This window comes from Mytilus trossulus, chromosome 4 (assembly GCF_036588685.1).
Source record: "Mytilus trossulus isolate FHL-02 chromosome 4, PNRI_Mtr1.1.1.hap1, whole genome shotgun sequence".
NCBI lineage: Eukaryota > Metazoa > Mollusca > Bivalvia > Mytilida > Mytilidae > Mytilus > Mytilus trossulus.
The window spans coordinates 44,857,278-44,879,425 of record NC_086376.1 but is presented as its reverse complement, the minus strand read 5'-3'; the positions used below and the strand labels follow the sequence as shown (position 1 = coordinate 44,879,425).

Sequence of the window (22,148 nt, the reverse complement as noted above, 5' to 3'; positions counted from 1 at the left end):
TGCAGACAATTAATAAAATTAAAGCTATGTTTATCTAGGTTGATCACAGAAAGCAGTCAATGAAATTTGAATAAAGCCAAAGGGTTTAACTGATACCTAGCACTTATAAAATTCCTAGAAAACAGAATTTGCTTGTTACATTTTTAAAAAGTGTATGTGACGTTAAGCACGTTATTGCGTCAATGCCGTGAAATGCAACCAAGCAATTTGATAAATAGCTCTTCTATGAAAACTAACTAGTTCAGCTTTATGAAATTTATATCCATAGATTAGGCAGGTATTACTGTTTCCAAAAATATTAAAAATATTCTTTAACTTTTCATTATAGTTTCAACTAATGATACAAATATCACCAAAACGTCAAAAATATGCGTGTCAGACGTAACAAATTATTCGCAAAATAACTTTTGCGGGAATTTTTGTGGTCTAATAAAAAGTTTAAAATCCGCGAAAATTCGCATGAATGATAAACGTTTAATAAAATTTATGACGCCATTGCTTTATTTGTGTTGATCGAAAGGTAAAAATTTATTTTTTCAAAAATGAAAAATTCTCGCCATGGTCAGGTTTCTGAAAATGGTAAGTTATCAAAATTTATCGCTTTTTAAAATATCAGATGATATAAAATTTTGTTTTTATAAATTATTCCTACAAATGTGCTTAGATAGACCATTTCAAATCCGGAATTTAACAGCACTCGCACCACAAATAAAAACGTTTTGGCCTAGGGAAAATGTCTTGCAAGATTGTCCAATGTCGAATTTCGTCGCTTTTTACAAAAACACTGTCAGTTTCAACGTCATTTTATTAAATATTCAATTTGTAGCATAAAACAGTGCTTTTTCGTAATTGTGCTTTCACCCCACAATACGATAACATACTTTTTGATAAGCTGTTAAGTCAAAATGACTTCGTTTTTTAACAAATCAAATGTCTTGCAAGTTTGTCCACTGAACAATTTCTTACGTTTTGAACGTTTTCGATTCGTGACGCTATACATATATGTGTTTTCAAATTATTTCTAAAAGTTTGTTCTTTGTGTTGATGTTAAACACCACATCATGTATAAGCGACATTTGTTGTATTTTATTGACCTGTCATCAAAGGAAGGAGAAGCCAGACATCAGGCGACCTTATGTTAAAATAGCTGCAATAACTGTCGATTAGGATCGGAGTCGAACAAATCTCGCCACGAGCGTATCTTAAAATTACCATGCTTTTTATCACTTTATATGAACTCATTAGGCCAATCCTCCTCCTTGGCCATCGAATTTGAAAGCAGTTCATATTATCATATGATATATGAACAATATTTCATTGTTTTTAAATAACAAGTATGGTTCGATTTTATGTTTTAAGATCAGAGGACAAAACAAAATAACCAAATTACAAATTTCGAAAATAGATAGAATCATAGAAACCACGATAAAAACTGCAATATATAAAAGTAGTTATAATCAAATAGAAAATGAATAATTATCTAAAATGAAAAAAAAACATATGGTAATTTGTCAATAAACAGGAAAAATATTAATTACAGAACAAAAGAATTTCATATCCGAGACAGAGAGAATTAAATATTGTAAAGAGGTAAAGAAACTAAAAAGAAAAGAGCAAAAAAATAAAAGTTACAATAAAAAACCAAATATAAAGAAAAATACAACACAAGCAGAATCAGAAGTCCGAAAAGTTCATTTGCTTGCGTATCTACTAGTAGCATATATTTCATACATGTTCAAGACTTTGAAGTATCCATATCGATCAAAAATGATTACAATCAAAACGAACAAAGTATACTCGTTTACCGACGTAAAACGTCAAATTTTGACGTTACCAATTGGGACGCAATATCGTGCGTAACGTCATATACTTTCAAAAGTTTTACCTGTATATATTACTTTAGAATTGTTTTCTCTGAATTTCAGCTGTCATTTAAAGAACTTTTCACAAAAAGATTTTATTTAAAATGTGTCCAACTACATGTTGTTTAAATGATAATTTCTGAATTAAATGTAATGCTAGATCCTTAAAGAAATGAACTGGAGAATTGTCTTATGGCATATTATTTCTCTTATGAGCAGTAGTGTCATTATCAATACTTTTTTTGAGTAAACCTTTATTTGTTTCCATTGAATGTGATTTGTATGGTATTATGTACATGACTGCACTAGTGAGTCAAATTGTACAGGTCTAAAGTATCATTATAAAGGAAATTGACATTTTGTTATGGTTTTTATGAAATTAAACCCATAAACCCATAAAATTGAACTTTTTCTGACTTCTGCTACTATTTTCAAACCAGAAATAATGTGAAGTTTGTTTTCCTCCTATAATTAACTTTTTCAAGGATACATTTTATTGGTTTGGAATTCCATCTTGACAATTTGAATGTATGTCAGTTTGATAATGATTAGGGTCATGTGACAATTTGAAATTCATTAGAACCTAACCTTGACTTTTGGTCTGTGTAATTTTTGTTGGATTGTTTGATAGATTTTGATGAAACCAAAGTTAAAAAGATATAAATGTTACTTTTATATTCTTAAAAGATGTCCAGAAAATAAGAGACACACCTTAAAAGGTTTAAATGAACTTTTATTGCTGACTATGAGGTGTGAGCTTTGCTCATTGTTGAAGGCCGTACAGTGATCTATAGTTGTTAATTTCTGTGTCATTTGGTCTCTTGTGTAGAGTTGTCTCATTGGCAATCATACCACATCTTTTTAATATTTCCCATTCTTTGTGTAGGGTGTGGCTATTTAAGAGTGAGAGAGGATAAATTAATTATACTATTTCATTTGATTGGTATCAACATTCATGCGCATGAGGATGCTTTACTATTTGATTTTTTTTCACATCCATTGCTCCTGTTTTTTGAATCCCCTCTTAAAAAGTTATGCAACAGAAACAATCAAATATGAAATAACAGCTTCTAATACAAGGAGTCAACTTCGTGCAAAGGTGTTGTGTTCAATATATAGATTTCTCAGATTATGTGGCTTTTCTGTATGGATTATAAAACACATATTTCAATAACTTACTGGTAATTTAAAATATGCAGGTGACACATGCTTTTCATGGAAAAACTCACATTTGATTTATAACATTTTTTTTTTAATCCAAGATAGGGGAAACAAAAAGTTTAAAACAACATTACAGTTGTCAAACAGAAAGATTTATGTAGAATTTTTCCCCCCAACTAAAATGGATTAAAATACAATCCACACTCTTTTTGTGAACATACTACTTTTCTATTCATGGCACAATAATGTGGAGTGTTAACATATGACAAATTATTGAAGATGATTGTGTGGACAAAATTTTGTTGAACTCAAGAACTTGACCTAACATGGTCATACAGAATCATTTGATTTAGTTTACTATGATTTATTTATCTCACAGACAGATGTAATAACAGTTCTGTAATTACATTGGTAATAAATTGAAAGACTGATTAATTGTAACAGTTGTTTGCCTTATGTCCAGTGGCAAATATTTCATGCATAATCGGGAGTATACAAAAGGTAGGTTCAGTAAAGTGGGTTGATAGAGATGAAGGGGATGAAAAGATAATAAATAGCAATCTACAATGAAATTGAAGTACCAGTTTTCTGAAGATAAAAAAATGCCATTAAATTACTAGTATCTATCATTTTATAGAAGTAAATGTCTATATACTCTAAAGTTGGAACTTTTCTTGAGTTTATTTTAGTTGATTTCTAGTTGAGATAAATTCAGTAAAAATATCCTCTGCGCATATATTTGATATACACAGTCATAACATACATGAGGCAGAAAAACATCAAACTAAAGCCTCACTAACAGATATGACCCTAGAAATAGAAAACTTAAACTCAGTGAAAATTTACAACTTTATAGTAAATTGATGGTAACAAAAAAAAAACGTAACATTATATATTTTTAGGTCTTCTTTAGCAGCAATACTATATTATTTTGAGTTCATTTTTGAAATATTAGCTTTATTTATTTGTTTGTATTGGATACACATCATAGTATTGACGATTCTTAGATTGTTTGTGTACTCTGTTGTTAAGATCATTTGCTTTCTTCAAAATCTCCCACACTTTGCTATTTCATAATTTAGAAGAATTTCATGTGATTGTCCCCCTAAGGTCACAATTTATAGTTTTCTTTCAGAGACTGTTTTGGTGTCTCTAAGGTCACTTGATTGTTGTTTCAAAACAACCTTAGAGGATCATTCTTTATTTCAACCTTAGAGGATCAATCTTTATTTGTCATTATTTTTGAAATCCCAAAAAGATACCTTTAAAATCTAAATCAAAAAGTCAGCACTGGTCTCAAGCTGAACTCTAATTAACATTTATGATTTAAAGATAATTTTGATTCACCTCAGTGGTTTCATTTCTAAACCTTATTAATATTTAAATGGCCTTCGTTTATATTTTTTTTGTCAATTGATCGTTTTGGTCAAACAAAAACCCATACTATCAGATTATTATTAAATAGACACAGCCGTTACCAATGTGTTGAGTTCTACAAGTTTAAAAACTAGGACTATATTCTGACTGGTCGGAACTAAAACCAGAAAAACCAGAAGACTTCCAGAAAGTCAAGGATTAAATGAAATGATATATATATGAGAGTAAACTGGAAAGTGATTTGATCCTGTGTTGAAAAAACTGCGATTAATTCTCACTTACGGTAAGCTGTGTTGTAAATACAATAATAAGAAGTACATTGTATAGATTTATTTCTATTGATAAAATTAGTTATAGGCATTTTATAAACAAATTTTACACTTTAAAGGTATTATAAGCAAAGGTTTTATTTTTGCAAGTTGTTGTAGCTAAAGTGGTAGGGTCAATTTCTCCTGAGTTTATTAAATTGCACCTGGGTCTATTTTTAAAATATCTATTTCAATCTTAACTTAAATTTGCTGTATCACAATTTTTGTTGTTGTGTTTAGTGGTTAGCTTAACATGATAAATAAACAGTGAATGAGTGATTTTGTTGCTTGCCAATATCCTTAATTGGTAATTCTAAACAAAATAATTTAAATTTGAATGGATCTTGATCAATGGTCTGATTGAATGGTATTGCTAAGGAATGGCTTGTGTCAGGTCATAAACTGTACCTTAATTTCTGGGTAAAAGTTGAATTGTAAAATACAGGTTGACTTCAACAAAACAGTCAACTATTTTTATTTGGAAACACTCAGACACATGGTTACATGTGTGACAAGAGGCAACATAGTAAAGTCATACATTATTATGGGTACTACAAAACAATGTTAGCATATAATCACACTAATAACAATATTTTAACTAATTTTTTTAACAAACAGTGATAAGTTCTTAAGAACGTTGATATTGCAAAATGAAAGCAGTCTTTTCATTTTCTCTTTATACACATGGGTAAATGCTATAATATTCTGAAATATGTATTTTTCTGATAATTTTAACAATATCAGACTGGTACTGAAATAACAGTAGTGAAACTCATTTCCAATGGACTAGGAGCAGAGATGACACTCAGTGTCTTTCATCTCTTAAGGAATTCCATTCCATCTTTCTGTTCAATTGGTATTTTTAGGTGTCGCATCGCAGAATAGTAATATTTTACGATCTGCAAATGAGAGTCTTAATAGATAATTTTCTAAACCAAAGTTGTTTTTGAACAGTCCGTAATATTCCCCCCTCGATGAGTTTTGGATTTAAAAGTGCTATTGTTGGATGAATTTATCTGCTAATCTTTGCTCTATAGACAAGCAAGTATAACATAAATTGTCAAAGTTGAGGTCATTTAGGGTACCAAAAAATGTTACTTGAATTATACCTAATTCTTATTCAGATATCATGATAAAATTCTAGGAGTTTATGGCACTTTCAACAATATAAAATATTTATTGTAAATGATTTCTAATAATTATGTTATATAGATTGAAATGACCATATTACACCTATAAGGGGTGTCATTACTAATTAATGTTACATTCTATGACATAAAGTGTCCTGTTGGGATTTAAAGTATCTATTTAATTATATGTTTTGCCATTAATTAGTTATCTCATATTACTTATTTATCAATTGCTCATTGATCTATTGAAATACAATATTTCTTGATGGATAATTGATGGGGAATCGTACATTTATCCAACATTTCATTGGGGGTTTCATTTTGATGGTTGCATTATCTTGATGAATCTTGTTTGACCTAATATAAGATGAGGCATGGTTGTAAAAAATTGTGTAGACTCAAAAAAATTAAGCCATGGATAAATACAGAAAAAGATCAACATGAAAAAAAAGGTACTGTACTGTAAAATAGATGTATGTGGTTTTTTTTAAAGTCTAATTTAATACTGTCAAAATGACTTGAATTGATAAATTTAAAAACGATTACTGTAAGCTCAATAAATTGTTAATTTTTCACTTTTGAATGGTGTTTAATTATACAAATCAGAAGATGTGGTATGATTGCCAATGAGACAACTCACCACAAGAGACCAAATGACACAGAAATTAACAACTATAGGTCACTATATGGCCTTCAACACTGAGCAAAGTCCATAACGCATAGTCACCGAAATGACAATGTAAAACAAAACAAATGAGAAAACTGACAGCCTAATTTATGTAAAAATAATGAATGAAAAGCAAATATGTTATACACAGCAACAAACAACAACCACTGAATTACAGGCTTCTGACTTGGGACAGGCAAATATAGAATGTGGTGGGGTTAAACTAGTTTGCTGGGACCAACCCCCTTCCCCATTAAACCAACAGGAACGCCAAATTTTACATTTTGTACTTCTAATTATATTTTATAGAATGAATTTTTTGGAAGAATATATATGTTTATTTTGTTCATGGATTGAACTAAAATTGAAAGTTTAATAGAAAAGAATGGCTTAGATAATAATTTTACCTTGTCAGTTTTAGGGATCTTATTTAATCAGTAAAATCTTCTCAATGTCATTAAAAGCCATTTCTTAAGAAAAATATATTTTTAAGGTTAAAACAGCTCACTTGACTGAAAGTGAAAGAAAAAAAAAAGGTGAATAGATAGATTACTTTCTCAATGAGACAGTTATCAATAAACCTAAAAGTAAAATGACTTACATGAATCAAGATGATTTGAATTTTCATGGTAGTTTTAGCTGCAATGATACTCAAAGTCCTGGTAATTGAAGTTTTTACTACATGTATATTGTAATTCAAGTCAAGGGTTAAGAGGAACATGGGAATTAGAGGGTGGGAAGTGGGAATCGGGGCAGGGAAGAAGAAGACAATGGAAACTAGGCTAAAGGGGGCTGGACAGGCCGGTCGGCTGGAGAATAGAAATTGGGATATTCTAGATCTTGAAATATTTATTTTACTGATTTTGGTGGTCTGGCAGTAAGGATGGATGTGCATTATGGAGGAGTGAAGTTGGAATTTAGAGACCCTCTGTTCACTCTTGATGACACATATTTGATAACTTCAAATTACTGCTGAAAATATAACTTGTATTATCAATACATCTTTTTGGTGGAATAAAATTTTGCTATCTTGAAAAAAGTGAATGTAGAATTTTCTTTCATAGAATTATGATAATAACTTGAAGCAAATTGTTTGTATCATGTTGTGAACATGCAGTTAATTTGGAGTAAGGAAATCTCAGGTCCACAGCTACATACTAACATCCTGACTGAACTCTGACAGTATGAGTGTTCATTTTTCTAAAATATACAATGCATATAACTTATATACATGTATAGCTAGGTCCTGCCAGGTCTTAATATGCCCTTAAAATGTTTTCCAGGTACACACTTTAGTTTGTCTGTACTCTGGGTAAATTTTGTGTTGTAAACATTACCATATTTTCTTCTAATGATTTATATAAGGTACTCATTGTAAAGACACTTATCTATTGTTAAGATACTGTTACATTGACGTAATATCATAAACTTCTTGTATTCATATTTTGTCAATTGGAACACTGTTTTGGAATTTCCTTGTTAAAATGCCAAGGTCACATATATAAACTATATAAACATTACAAAATTATAAAAGAATGACATTTAAGATCAAAGCCTGTTACAAATTTTTTGGCAATTCTTTTAATATCATTAGGTTGTTTTATCACACGGATGTATAGTGACTGTATACACCACATTTCCTTTTATTCCCATGTATTTGAGCTGTTGAAGGGTTTTTATCCATAAAAAAAGGGTCATCTGGCCCACTTCGTTGGGTTATATGCATAATACATGTTTATAAGAAAAGAAGATGTGGTATGATTGCCAATGAGACAACTCTCCACAAGAGACTGAAATTTCACAGAATTAACAACTATAGGTCATTGTATGGCCTTCAACAATGAGCAAAGCCAATACCGAATAGTCAACTATAATAGGTTAGGCACATGAAATTATTTTACAATGATAACTGTTAGTAGATTGGTGAAAATTTCTATTTCATTTTACTATTGAAGGCTATTCACTCATCATATTCCAGCAGTAGTGGAAATCTTGGAACACCAACCTTATTAACCCCTCTTACTGATGGAATAAGTATAGAACTAGATGAAGATATTGACTAATAGAATATTGGAGAATCAATTGTAAAATAAAAACCTTCTATGAAAAATTCAAAAATGACCCAATCTTGTCTTCATATTATCACTGCCCTCGATATAGAGTGATAAATTTATAATTCTATGTTAATATAAAAAAGAAGATGTGGTATGATTGCCAATGAGACAACTATCCACAAAAGACCAAAATGACACAAATGTTAACATCTATAGGTCACCGTACGGCCTTCAACAATGAGCAAAGCCCATACCGCATAGTCAGCTATAAAAGGCCCTGATAAGATAATGTAAAACAATTCAAACAAGAAAACTAACGGCCTTATTTATGTTAAAAAATGAATGAAAAATAAATATGTAACACATAAACAAACGACAACCACTGAATTACAGGCTCCTGACTTTTGTTTGTCTGTACTCTAGACTAATGACAATTTCTGTTAAAATCTCTATATGAATTCCTGTAGTATGAAAAAGGAAATGGCTCATACTTCAGAAATAACAATGGATATACATATTTGAGAATTGTTTCCTATTAAAGTGGTATATATAAGACAAACTGTTCAATGGTCAGCACTTAGTGATAAAAGCTTTGTTATTTCCCAGAAATCGGTTGCTTTATGTGGTGATTAATCATCAGAGATAAATTAGTAATTTCTTATTGAAGTTGAGGACAATTTGTAACTTTGTATGTATGACATGTATACATTGGATTATTGATGTCCTGGGAAACTGGTTCTAAACTGGTTCCCTGTATAAAACAGCTGTAAGCACTGGTAGACCTATTTGGCAAATGACCGCGATTTTTGGCAAATCTCCGCGGAACGGATAATAAATAAAGGTTTATCGTAAATTTTCCGTTTTACAGAATATTTTGCGGTTCTCCGGAGATTTTCCGTGTCTCGGGAAATTATCCGTTTGTCCGATTAAACTGGTGTGTATTGAGTCAGTGATAGAACCAGTGATGCGTGAGCGACGGTTATTAATAGATCGTTGTATAATCCGTTATCTGTGAGCAGCGGTTATTAATAGATCGTTGTGATTATATACACTGTTTACAGTCAGATAAAAATAACCGTCTTATTACCCTTTTCAGTCGAGAAATAAAAATCGGTGGTTTTGATATTAAAGTTACTTGCAATTTAAATATCGAATTTAGTTCAATAAAGAATAATCTATTGAAATGTGACCAATGAACAGGAAAATGCACGTGGTAACTTTGCAATACTACAAATATGTTCACCTTACAAAATTCTTCTTTATTGTCATGTTAAGATAAATCAGTTCCTGTAAAAACAGTAAAAACAGGGTCTTAATTACTGCAGATGCCGTAATCCGACATAATGTCATACTGATTTGACACTTGTCTACTGTGAGTAACACCTGCTGTGATATTTTTGCAATACAACATGGACAAGCGGAAGGTCGTAAATCAATCTGTTGATCCGAATTTAACTTTACCTGTGCAGATATTTATTTATGGAGGATATCATAGATACGTGTAATAAATTGTATTGTATTCAACAGAGATAATTTAAATACACAATTTAATTTATTAAGACATATTTGCAGGTATACATTGAACATGTTTATTCCAACCAAGAAGGTTTGATATTGAATGTTTTTTTTTTTTTTTTTATCAAACTACGATCTGATCAGTCTCGTAGATTATAAACGAGTAATACGTTTATAGTTACACATTGTTACTCTTCTAACTCTTCTGACGTCTTTTTCTTTGTGCTATTAAAAATTAAAAACCTCACAATTTTCCACATCAGATCGACATTTATATATATATGAATACTGGAAATCTTTTTTCCGTCCGACACCACGCTCCCCACAAGAGCCCCAAGATATAATCATACCTGTCAATCACTAGCCTCAAGTTGAACATTTTGGTCAGCCTTCCTCGTGCTTTCAATTATGACATCGTTGCGATTTTTTTTTTTTAAATTGACATGTGAAAAGAATAAAGTGATGGGAAGTTTATTTTACGACCTATCAGAACTTCTTGTGATTCTAAAAAGATTTTTCTTAGGCCGCATTTCTTTCTAACAAGAATTTTGTAAACGTCGCGTGTGTTACTGTTTTCTAAACGCTACACGAGTAGAAACAAATACATCTTTTGATAAATCTTTAATGACCCTGTTTGAATTTTCAGTAATGCATGCAAATGTTGTTGGTAACCAGACTTTTTTACAAACGTAGAAACAAATACTTCGTTTAATCAGGTTGAAGTTACAGTACATTCCGTGACATGGTCTGAAAAATGTCGCAGGTTTTAAAAAGGCTCAGCATCAGCGACTTAAATGTCGATGATTGATTACCTGTTGTCAATCAAATCATCAGCTGATAGTAAGTGCAATAAAATCAGCCAAGCGTGCATGGTCGGCCGCACATGCTACTTAATATTATGTAATTAGTTATGATAATGTAACAGGTAAAATCGATAATTACATAATAGACATTTAAAAGGCATGAACGGTTTTCAGATTGTTTCAGTTCTAATTATTTAATTTACCAATAAAAGAAATATGTTTTTTTTTCAGGTCTGTCTGAGGAAGAAACATTCTACACATTATTGTTCTCTTATTTATCTTCTCAGTTTTTATTTACGATTCGAATTTAAAATAAAATATCTTTTCCTATCCGTTCTTTTCTCATTATTTCTACATTTCGTCGCGAGTTATATGTTCTAGTAATTTCGTAGATTAGTTTTCTTTTTAAAAGACATGAGTTTCCTATCTTTATTCATATTTGAAAACGTCATGTGAGGGAGGGTAAGAAGGGGTCCTGATCGATCCCAAATGCCGGGCTTAAAAAACAAAATACCGAAATCCCGGACTTAAAATCACGAAATCCCGAGGTCCCCTAATTCGAAAAAGAATTTCCGGTACCCGAAAGTGTTACTCTTGAAATCCCAAGCTTAAAAACACCCGATCCTGGAGTCCCGATAAAGGTCCTATCCCCCCTCTTATATATTCTCAAAACGTGAAATATTACTGTAACAAGAAATACACGAATGAAACAGCTGCTGAAACGTCTATTATTGAAAACTAGTTTTTCGTTTGTAAGATACGATGGTTATTTTTATTGTAATAAAATGTTTGGATTGGAAGAGAATTTGATCGAACATTTAAATGCATTGCTGGTGAAAGCGGGGTCAAGGTTGACACGATAATATCACGTGTGTACATGTGTTTAAAACTTTAGGGGTTTCCTGTTCAATTTCATGGATAAAATCATCAATCGGAACTACTCGGCCGGCTTTTTGTTTGCACGAAGAAATAACTCTTCAATAATTATTGTACTGTATAGCGAGAGTAGTTATGATTGATAAAATTATAAAAGATATTATTAGACTAGCATGTAACTATGTCCAGTGTGTATTCTTTGTAAAAAAAAAACACAACGTCATATTCAACTGGCTTAAAATTCTAAGATAAAAAAAAAAAAAAAAAAAAAATCGAGATTTTTTTCTCAGTAAAATAGTTTGCAGCAAAAAAAACTATTTACGAGATTTTTTCTAGGTAAAATAAAATGCAGCAAATTTTCTCAATTATAATATAAAACTTACTGAATAGCGTAAATATGTGTTTACAAAAAAAATCGATATTTTCTTTTGTTCTTGAAGAACAAGACTATGTAGGATAAAAAAATCTTTACGTTTTAGAAATCAGTCACAAACAGTAGAGGGTCACTACTTGATAAGGCAATGGGTATAATTAGTAAAACTCTTTGAAGCCCCCCTTTGAGTGTACAACAAATTAAAGATATCTTTTTGAATGATTTGTGTAGCCTTGAAAAAGACTGTTATGAAAAAGTTTCTGCTGCATATCTCGTAGTTCTTGACTTGGTTTTCTTAGTGTGGTAGGAGGTGTTCGATCTTCTTGGTGAAACTGGGGTCATCTAACTTGGTTTTGAAGTAACTTATCGATTTACCATAAGACCTTTCAGGAAATATTTTGCGAGGTACATCGGCTGTTGCACGTCCTTCTAATGCTATTACTACTGGGACAACTTTATATAAATGGTCAATAAAGCGGTTGCAGTACTCAATAGTAAGATCTCTGGTCCAAAACTCTTGTAGAGCTGTCTGAAGGTCATCTTTAGTTTTAAGGTTTTTTTTAGCAAGTCTGCGTTTCAGCATATTCCAAACCATTTCAATGGGGTTGATATCGGGAGATTCGGAGGGCCAGCAGTCCCACCACTGAATGCCATTGTCGATCATGAAACTTTTGGCAAGCTTGGAGCGATGTTTTGGGTCGTTGTCTTGTTGAAAACGGTGACCATCTGGATAAACAGATTTGATAAAAGGCAGAAGAGTCTTTTCTAAAATGTTTTCAACGAAAAAATCGGACTTAAGAATTCCGTCGAAAATCAGAAGACGTGTGGTTCCCCTACGACTAATACCTCCCCATACATGCACTTTTAATGGATGCTTCTGTTGTGGAATTGGTGTAGCAGATTCATTTCTTAAACGATAAACAACAACTTTGTTATCATGAAGTTGCACTGTGCATTTGTCGGTGAATACAATGTCATTAAAATTGTCATTATCTAACACAAGCTGTTTACAGAAATCTACGCGTTTGACTTTGTTGACTTCGCGGATCATTTGACAATAACGAGGTGCACTTGCAGTGTAGCCAGCTTCCTTGAATACTCTATGTACTGTGGTACTGAAACAAATGCAGCGTTTGTACTAACAAACGACAAACTGTAGACGTATTTTTAGCGTTTGCATAGTTTGTCAAAGTTTCTGTAAAATTTGCAAACGTATGTTTAAAAGAAATGATCAAAACATGTGCGAGCTAAGCCGTTTGCATCGTTTGTGTTAGAAAGAAATGCATCCTTAATGAGTCTGAATCCGTAACCGTCAAAATAGCATGCTTTACAAAAAGATCAGCCAATTCAAACGTTTTTTTACACAAAGATGCATTACATGTAAATTAAACATTTATTTAAGTATTTTTTTTTCATATCTATCTTTTACGTATCTATCAATTTGGTTACAGAGTTTATGCAAGTAAGTTGTACCGTGTGGTGCGTTTTCAGATTCATTTCTCAACAACTTCCTGTGAACCGAAATATTTCGGCGGGGGTATCAACGGCGGCAAGCTTACAGTTTAACTTGCTTGAATTTTATTTAAGTCAGTTTATTGAAATAAAATTGAAAATGGAAATGGGGAATGTGTCAAAGAGATAGCAACCCGACCATAGAAAAATTGCAGCAGAAGGTCACCAACAGGTCTTCAATGTAGCGAGAAACTCCCGCACCCCAAGGCGTCCTTCAGCTGGCCCCTAAACAAATATATACTAGTTCAGTGATAATGAACGCCATACTAATTTCCAAATTGTACACAAGAGACTAAAATTAAAATAATACAAGACTAACAAAGACCAGAGGCTCCTGACTTGGGACAGGTGCAAAAATGCGGCGGGGTTAAACATGTTTATGAGATCTCAACCCTCCCCCTATACCTCTAGCCAATGTAGAAAAGTAAACGCACAACAATACGCACATTTAAAATTCAGTTCTAAAGAAGTCCGAGTCTGATGTCAGAAGATTTAACCAGATAAAATAAACAAAATGACATTGTTTTTGCAGAAGATTAATTCAGACATTAACGTACTTTGGCTTCCCATTTGTTCCACTGTGTAGGATAACTTATTTACGCATTACATCATTAATAATTACCAATATTAAAATGCTGAAATGCAAGTTGTATACTTATTATTTTACTAATTTTCGTTTTGGTTCCGTTCAAATTTGCTGTTATAGCATGTATAGATTCCTTGAATTTCATAACTTAGACTTTAACTTATCTAGTTTCAGTTGTTAAATACTAGTCAGTAAAGAGCTAAATATTTTGCCTTCCAGCAGAGCCCCAACAATTAAGCATCAGACGTATACGTGATACATTAATCTTATATATATGTAATATCAGCTATGGACTCCTAGACTTTTTCTCTTTTTATAGCCGACTATGCAGTATGGGCTGTGCTCATTGTTGAAGGCCGTACGGTGACCTACATGTATAGTTGTTAATTTCTGTGGCATATGGTCTCTTATCGAGAGTTTTCTCATTGGCAATCACACCACATCTTTTTTTTAAACGGACTCATTTAGCATTTGTTATATTCTCAACGGTTGAGAAAAACTCCATGGATGACAAGTCAACTGGGGTTTTGAGTTGAACATTTTGATTGTGTATGTTTATTTGGGTTTGAATAGGATTTATATAGAAGAAGAGAAAATATATGGACAAAAAGTGCACAACAAAGGGCCAAAAAAGTAAATAAAATAGACACCAAGAAAACAAAGAATATAGAATAATGGGGAAAAATATGAAGACTACAGAAAAATTACTTACAACTATAAGACAATATTCAAGACCCTCGTATGTGTTCAAATACAATCTGTATACACTATAGTATATATCTTGCTATAACGTTCCGTTCTCAATGTTATATGCTCGAGCATGACTGTCTGATTCTATTTAATTTTTAAATTGATGTCCAGTGGCAAACATTTCTAGAGTCGTGTCATTCAGGAAGTAAATATAAATAAAAAATGAATCTGTTCATGAGCGGGTTGGTAAAAATAGAGCTCCCTACATGTATATATCTTGTTTAAAAAAATATTTATTTTACTCAGCTATCTTCAAGGCACTATCAAAATAATAAATTGAACACGGGTTTGACAGTCAGTAAACTGTCACACAAGAAATAGATTGAATGTTGAATGTACACTAGTCCAATTTGTAATGTTGTCTTTACGTCCTTCCACATTCTTTTTTTTTCAAAATCCGGGATCCGCTTTCGAATATATTATGGTAGTCTGTCAATGGAGCCAGAGATACATTTAACGACCTTGACTGGCTACACAACCCTTGCACGGTAGATAAATACACCATACACAGATACACTGGCTGGTTAAAGGGACAATAAACCAGAAGTGTAAATTGCCTCAGGTATTTTAAGTATATTGTGTGTAATGTGTCAACAGCCACGTGTTAGTGAATTCAAAGATAATCAAAATGATCTAATTCACGTAGTAATCTACCATGCAGCTACGCATCATCGCAAACAACTAGCTTTGCATTGTAAGATATTTAATTATACCCCCGCTTTGAAAAAAGGGGGGGTATACTGTTTAACCTCTGTCTGTCCTTCCGTCAGTCCATCAGTCCGTCAGTCTGTCAGTCAGTCAGTCCGTCCGTCCCATGAATATTTTTCGTCACATTTTTGTCAGAAACTACACTACCAGGATTTCTGAAATTTGGTTTCAGGCTTGATATAAGTCAGCTATACCGTGTGACGCGTTTTCAGATTCATCACTCAACAACTTCCTGTTTACCGAACACTTGTTTGATTTTACACATGATAGCCAAGTGGAAAATTTTTCGTCACATTTTTTTCAGGAACTACAATACAAGGATTTCTGAAATTGGTTTAGTCAGCTATACCGTGTGATGCGTTTTCAGATTTATCACTCGAAAACTTCCTGTTTACCGAACACGTGCATATTTTTACACAATTAATATTATCCACTTGCGGCGGGGGTATCATCAGTGAGCAGTAGCTCGCAGTTTCACTTGTTTTATATAAACCAACATCAAATGCAAAAGAAATATTAGAGATGGACATTTCTGATTAACTGGTGAATTAAAAATTCCATAGAAATCTCATTTATCTGGGTTTATTTTTCCAAGTTAGTCAGTATAATAGCTTAGTCGAAGTGTTTGGTCCGAGGTTTTGTCTTAAAATGATTAGCCGTGTAATTTTTTTCTCAAAAAACGAACGGCAAATTGTAATTGAAACAAAAAGAAAATAAAAAAAATAAAAGTTATTACCGGACCATAGGTGATCATAGGTTGATGAATAATCATTTAATTTGTAAAATGAAATATATTTATGACCATTTAGGCACACATGAATATTCAATTTATTAAACGATCGAGGGATACCAGCTATTTCTCCGCGCGTGGCTCTGATGAAGCTCAGAGCATTTCACACAGACGGGCTAAGAATGTAAAGTAGTGAAAATATATAAGTTATTAGCTAGCACACCAGTGGCGGATCCAGAAAATTTCATATGCACTAAATGCATAAGAGGGGGCGGGGCGGCCGCTTCAGTTATTCCCTCTATAATCAACAAATTTTCTTTTCCAGCAAAGGAGGATCTGTGTCCTGCATTCTGTATAAAAATGCTAAAAATTATAGGTATTAAAGTTTTATTCTGCTGGACAAGAGATCACCATCGATTTTAAATTTAGAGTATCAATTCTCTGCGTGTCGCCATGTCTATGAACCACAAAGGACCAAAACCATAGTAGCCTTATGTAGTCGTAATCGCGTGTCGATATCGTGTCAATCGTACGGTTGTTTTGTCCGACTAACTAACTTGAAACGGAAAATGTTTTTTTTTTTTTTTAAAGTAACCAAGGTCTGTCGTTTTTAACTGTTTATATGGGAATTGGTAAAAAAGTCATAGTTCAAAGTCATAAATGAGCGTAAATAAGTGTTCCGTGAAAATTGTTTTCGAAAATCTAATTTGTTCATAATTCTTTTATGTAATAAACTTATTTAAATAAATTCGTACCTTCCCTTGTCTGATCACCAGCATGGCTAAAGGTATTACTCCCAAATGTATTGTGAGGTGACACGTTCAGGTATTCAAGCGATTTCCTGTCGGACTTTCAAGTTCATGCATCGCTTCACTGATCTTCACTTCTAAGGGTATTGATCAGTGTATACGACCGATAACTTGAAACTTTCCATTTTGAACTATCAGGTGTATAGTACATGTAGTATTAATCTGTCTTGCGTGTCTGGTATACTAGTCATTACTAAACGCATAAGCTTGTTTATAAATTACATTTCTGGTGTAAAGAATATTGTTTATAAAAATCTAAATAATTCCCCCCCAAAAAAAGATTTGATAAAATAAAAATCTGTTTTCACATTTTTTAGGGTAAATTTGGGGAAATGAAAGTACTCGTTCTCAAAAGTGAAGGACAGTTTGAAACATACAAGAAATGTTGATTTAACAAAAATATACGCACTAATCGACCATTCTTTTATACGCCTTGATAGAAAGTTAAGGAACTATAGATAGTTGCAATTCAAAATAATATACATTTTTACATTGAACATAAGAAAGAAACATACATTTTGTTTATTTGGGTTAAAAGTTTTGTAAATAAACTAGTCCCCGTATAACAACAGTATGTTATCATGGGATGTCGATGGACGAAGAAGAAAAAGAGAACTTATTTGAATTAAATACAGGTCGATATTTAACTTGCCTTGGGTTCATCGAAGTTATGGACATAGTAAAATCACAGATTTCTATTTCAACAAGATTGTTCTCGAACAAAGGAAGGAGTTCGTCATCACAATTGTTGGCTATAATGTATAATGATGTGAACATGGTTCTGAAAGTACATAATGCCAAATTTCCTGTTCCGACATGCATGTTATATATGCCACTGGACAAACACTAATTATCCCCAAGGGATGTGAATATTTTGCTGGAAAACTATTGAGTATCAAAGTTTCAAATTAATTTCGGGATTTATTTTCCTTCTTGGTATTCAATATTCAATAACAGAAGAAAGAATAAACAGTTTGTCCGCTAAATAGGGGTATTCTTGTTATAGTTATATTAAAAAATAGGGATATATGACATTAAATTGGTTCTGTCTTTTTTTTATACATCGTTAAAAGATGTGTGTTTAAGGTGAACGACACAAGAACCCTGTAATACTAGTACGAGAGTATAGCATGTAAACATTCCTTCTCAATAATATGGTTGTATTGGAAATATTTTCATACAGATTGACAACTCATGGTCCGATATGCATGTAATATTTGCCACATGACGCCCATAGTTCTTTCTACCATCATCATCTTATTCTTTGATATTGCTGTAAACATCGATGGTTCACACCAAAACAAAATGGGAGTAATGTACCTTCTGATAGCTTGTCCGTGTTATACACTTGTGAAACTTAATATATAGACGAAATTTCGGTATTGAAATGAATCTACATCTCACAAACAGGATTTTCAAATAACGATTTTGAGCAATCGTTGTAGGTTCATGAATATTCATATGGTGCTTTTCTTTAGCGCCAATTGGAAAAAAACGTATCTTTAAATAAAGTTTGCGTTATTAAACATATTCCTCAGAAATCAGTTATCATAAAACCATACAAGTTATGATAAACCTTGATAAAACACAGTTCTGTTATCATAAAACATAAAAGAATGCACTATGTAAACTGGAGTAAAATTATGAGACAGTTCTAAGCACTGTACATGTACTATAGTAAAGTTGTAAGTCTGTTCTGTCACAAAACTTGTAAGCGATGGTCCATGCAGTTATAGTCATGTCTGGAAATGTCCCTGGCTGTTTATCCAAAAGATATAGTCTTTTTTTTTTCTGTTTCCCATCGTTTTTTGAGAAATGCATTTAAGAGTGAATCGTTAACTGGGTAAAGACCAGTGGCAAATATCTCTGTGTACGTTCTGTCGATTTGGGAAGATATTTTCTAATTCATTTGAAAATATCTATATGTGTTTGCAATGTTCAATGCTTGGACTTTGAAAAGGCGCAAATAAAGCTAACTAAATATTATTTTGTTAAAAGAGGTAATACAACAAATTTAATTTTTGAAACAATTAAATAATTTTGTAAACATCGCGTGTGAGGGTTTACACGGAGTTAAAAGAAAAGACAACAGGGCAAATCTGATAAAAAAAAAATCCCGAAAATTAAACTTAAGAACAGTAATTGAAACCCCCTCCTCAAACAAATGTACCTCATGACCTGTATTATGCTGAGGTACAATTTTTTTGGTGAAAAAAATATAGAATGCTGGAAGTGTTTCGATGTGCTATTGGAAAATCCTTTGAAAAAAATGGGTAGGGTTCACCTGGCCACGGCTTAGGTAGCACTTCACAGAAAATATAGTTGCAATTGAGCCACAGAATGTTGAATGACCTTCCAACCCTGGCCTTCTAATACGTTAGGCCAACTGTTAGTGTCATACATGCAAAACTACAGACCTATCTACGGAGTGCTACCATACTCACATGCTACCGATACTAGTATGCTGAAGAAGTAATGAAATTAATAGAACCAGAGCCGGATTTAGTGGGGAATGGCGTTGATAGGAGTTTTTAATAGTCTTGATTTGATTGATTGATATACATGGAAGTTTTACACTGACACAATGACTGGCTATACAACACATAGAAGTTTTTGACGACATTGACTGCCTAAACAGCCCTTTGAGTTTCTCAGTCGGCTATAAAGGGGGAATGACACGGTGTCCGCCCCTTTTGTTGAAAAATAAATATTGATTATGTAGGGAATCACTTGAGAATGATTGGAGCTGGTCCTCTCATGACATTATCAGTTAGTCTCCCCTCTCCTTATATATAAAAAAAATCTGGATCTGCCACTGAGAACAAGTTTAATAAATTAAAAAAAAAATGTGTCACTAGTATACACGGATGCCCAATCCGCACTATCATTTTCTATGTTTAACAGACCAGGGACAAGAAAGTCCCTGAGTGGACTGACGGAATGAGGTAATTCTAATTTGGCATTAAATTTAGAAAGATCATATCATTGTGAACATGTGTACTAAGTTTAAAATTGATTGAATATCAACTTCATCAAACACTACCTCGACCAAAAACTTCAACCTGACGCGGGACAGACGGACGAACGAACAAACGAACAGACAGACAAGAAACAATGCTGAGAATGGAACATCCTAAGTATATATTTTTAATCTTTATTTCAAAATTACACCCATAAGGGTCAAGCAATATAAACAAACATTTGTAAATACAATGTAATATAAGGTAATCTTATACACTCCCAGTCCTGAAACACAAACAAAATTAAAAGTCATCTGATTGCAATCTTATAACTGTTAATACTGATGAAGTCGCTTTATCATTGATTTATAAGATACAAGTTGTGACCTTCGAAATTGTTTTATATTATTTTATTTGTATATTTTCCTATAGACTTTTAAGGTACCTCTGTTGTCTTTAAAAAAAATCCCTTCCATAATATCCAAAACTTCATCGTTGATTTGAAAAAAAAAATGATTTTAGATTTTCGATTATCAATTGAAATGAACCTACTAGAGCCTCAACTTCCAAGCGCACGATAATGTCAATCATTACACATCACTTTAACCCTGAATTGACATTCTACAATCGGTCAGTATATAACATCACCTGTGTTTATAGTTACAGGGTATTTCCCGCCGTTGGAAAATCCCGTGCAGTCGACACAATTGATTTTTAACATTCTCTATCATGAGCGAGGTCAAGTTTTAGATCAAGTTAATTACATATATTTTTAACGTTAATTATTTAATTATTAAAAAATAAACGTATCATCATTTCTTTTCTTTTTTTTTGCTAGTATAGTAAATAAATCTCAGTCCCGGAATGTAGATACACTTAAAATTAGACCTGGAAGTGTCTTCTTATAAAAGGAGAAACTGTCTTTCACATTAAAATTTAAAAGAATATTATCGCTCAGGCATATTTTAAATTTTGTAATAAGATGATTGATTGTTGGTTGTTTAACTTCCAGTGGCAAATATTCCATAAATGTCAGGACGAACTTAGTTTTAAGATCGAACTCTCAAAAAATAATTGAAAAACAGTAATGATGACAGAAGAACTTTAATACGTGTGAAATAACCATCCAATCTTTTAAATATAACTTATTTATATTTCAAAAAGTAACAGATTAGTTTACAAGACGTGCATTGACGTACTTTCATATCTTTAAAATGGAACTTCTTTGTCTAAAAGACAACCCACGAGTTGTCGAAATCCAGTTGCATGCATACTATATACTTACATATGCACATTATGCATCGACGATCGTTGTATTACGTTACATACTGCTATACCAATTGACCCCTGATATCAACTAAGGTTAGAACTTCCTATAGGCCGTTCATTTTATTTTTGTTCCAATAAACGGTTCTTGAATCAATTATAATTTCTGAAGTATTTACGATGAAAGCATTATTCTCAAATCGTCTTACACAATGATAAAATTGTATTTATACCACAATTGAAAAGTAATTTAATAAAACAAATGACAGATGAACTGAATAATTATAAAGATGAATGTATGTCCATATGCTCATATATATACACATTCGGACTAAAATTCGCAACTTGTCATTATCTCATCGTAGCATATTGTTAATGTTGCTAATATATGCCTTCAACCCCAAGAGGTATAAATGTGCATTTCATTCTGAAAGATTAATGGATCAGCAGGTGATCAAGATCGTTTTAAAAAATCCTATTTGCCAATGAAGTTTAAATGATCTTCTGCCTCAGACATACACATGTATTTTTCAATCATAAAAGTAAACCTTTAACCCCGAGAAATATATAATCTGTTTCTCTCTAAATTTACAGAAACTAATTGTGATAAATTTTTGAAAATTCCGTATATCTCAATCGATTAATGATAGTTCTGTAAACTTCTACATATATTACAATCTGTACCTCAATACAACCGTCCC

The 22,148-nt window shown here is 32.3% G+C and overlaps 1 protein-coding gene across 6 annotated transcripts in view; it reads left to right on the top strand.

Moving 5' to 3' along the window:
* The window catches only part of LOC134715357 (GRAM domain-containing protein 2B-like), an 87,825-nt gene that overhangs the window by 25,746 nt on the left and 39,931 nt on the right, over nt 1-22,148 (top strand). The window contains exon 1 of one of the 6 annotated variants that reach the window (XM_063577488.1): nt 4,454-4,683. The exons of 3 other annotated variants lie outside the window; for them this stretch is intronic. Coding sequence is in view for 2 of the 3 variants with exons in the window: in XM_063577482.1 (XP_063433552.1) it covers nt 6,206-6,290 (85 nt within the window). In the remaining variant the exon portion in view is untranslated. Of the gene's footprint in view, nt 1-4,453; nt 4,684-6,077; nt 6,291-7,041; nt 7,168-22,148 lie in introns of those variants that run through there. 2 more of the 6 variants (XM_063577482.1, XM_063577484.1) reach the window with 2 other exon arrangements.